General features: G+C 61.5%; 1 protein-coding gene across 1 annotated transcript; it reads left to right on the top strand.

Moving 5' to 3' along the window:
• Window positions 1–4: 4 nt before the first annotated feature.
• CCDC65 (coiled-coil domain containing 65) lies at window positions 5–1,055 on the top strand (the record flags this gene model as incomplete). Its single annotated transcript, XM_009877820.1, has 5 exons — window positions 5–40; window positions 115–284; window positions 427–565; window positions 653–850; window positions 918–1,055. Coding segments are annotated over 5 exons (681 nt in total), but the record flags the coding sequence as incomplete, so codon positions are not given.
• Between the last annotated feature and the right edge of the window lie 16 nt (window positions 1,056–1,071).

A 1,071-nucleotide genomic window follows, 5' to 3' on the forward strand; every position in this document is an offset into this window, starting at 1 on the left:
CTTCGCCCGCGTGATGGACTGCAAGGACAGCGTCATCGAGGTGATGCGTGGGGCTGGGGGGGTGAATTTGGCACCACGGGGGCCTGCCTGTGACCCCCCCTTCAATACCAGCAGTCCTTGGCTACAGACCTGGAGGAGGCGGAGGAGCAGCATGCCCGAGCCCTGTGCAGCCACCTCTGCAACGTCGACCGCCTGCTGCAGCTCCAGCGCTGCCGCCTGACGTGCCTGGAGGAGGGGTACAACGCCCAGCTGGACGCGCTGAAGACAGAGTTTGAGGCTGAGCGGTACAGGAGTTTGAGGCTGAGGAGGGGAGAGGAACAGCAGTGGCGCCCACTGGCTATCCTGTCCTGGCGCTGAGCCCTCTTAGGGACCAGTCAGGACCACCGCGGGTTCCATCTGTCGGCAGCTCCCCCGTGTTTTCCACAGGGTGACCATCCTTGAGCAGCACGAGCGAGAAATGCGCTACCTGCGGGACGTGATGCTGGACGTGGAGCAGAACCACACCATAAACAACGACAAGGCCACCCAGAAGTTCCACAGCGCCCAAGCCGACATCAAAAACAAGGCACGAGGAGGAACTGGCGAGGAGCCCTTTGGATGAGAGGTGAGATTTGGGAGGTGCTGGGTCACCCACACCCGTATCTGTCCCCAGAACCTGCAGGAGAAGCAGTACTGCCGCATGCAGCTGGGCATCGAGCTGGAGCAGCGCTGGGACCAGTTCCAGCAGGCCATGCAGAACTACGCCGAGGCCACCAAGCAGCAGAAGATCACTTTTAAAGTGCTGAAGGAGAAGAACAAGAAGAGCTCCAGGGAGATAAAGAAGCAGGCCAATAAACTGCAGAAGCTCCAGGTTGTGGCGGGAAGTGGGAGAGGAGATATCCCCCCGTCCTGGCTGCTCACATTCCACCTGTCCCCAGGACTTGGTGACGGCCACCAAGGGCCAGCTCACGGCTCAGCGCCGGCAGAGTGAGGAGCAGAACCGGCGTGCGCGGGAGGAGAAGGAAAGGATCCTCAGGCAGCTCCAGGAGCTCACAAACGAGATGAACCGGGCCCGGGTGAAAGCCCGCGGTG

This window comes from Apaloderma vittatum, unplaced genomic scaffold (genome assembly GCF_000703405.1).
Source record: "Apaloderma vittatum isolate BGI_N311 unplaced genomic scaffold, ASM70340v1 scaffold34081, whole genome shotgun sequence".
In the NCBI taxonomy this organism is placed as follows: domain Eukaryota; kingdom Metazoa; phylum Chordata; class Aves; order Trogoniformes; family Trogonidae; genus Apaloderma; species Apaloderma vittatum.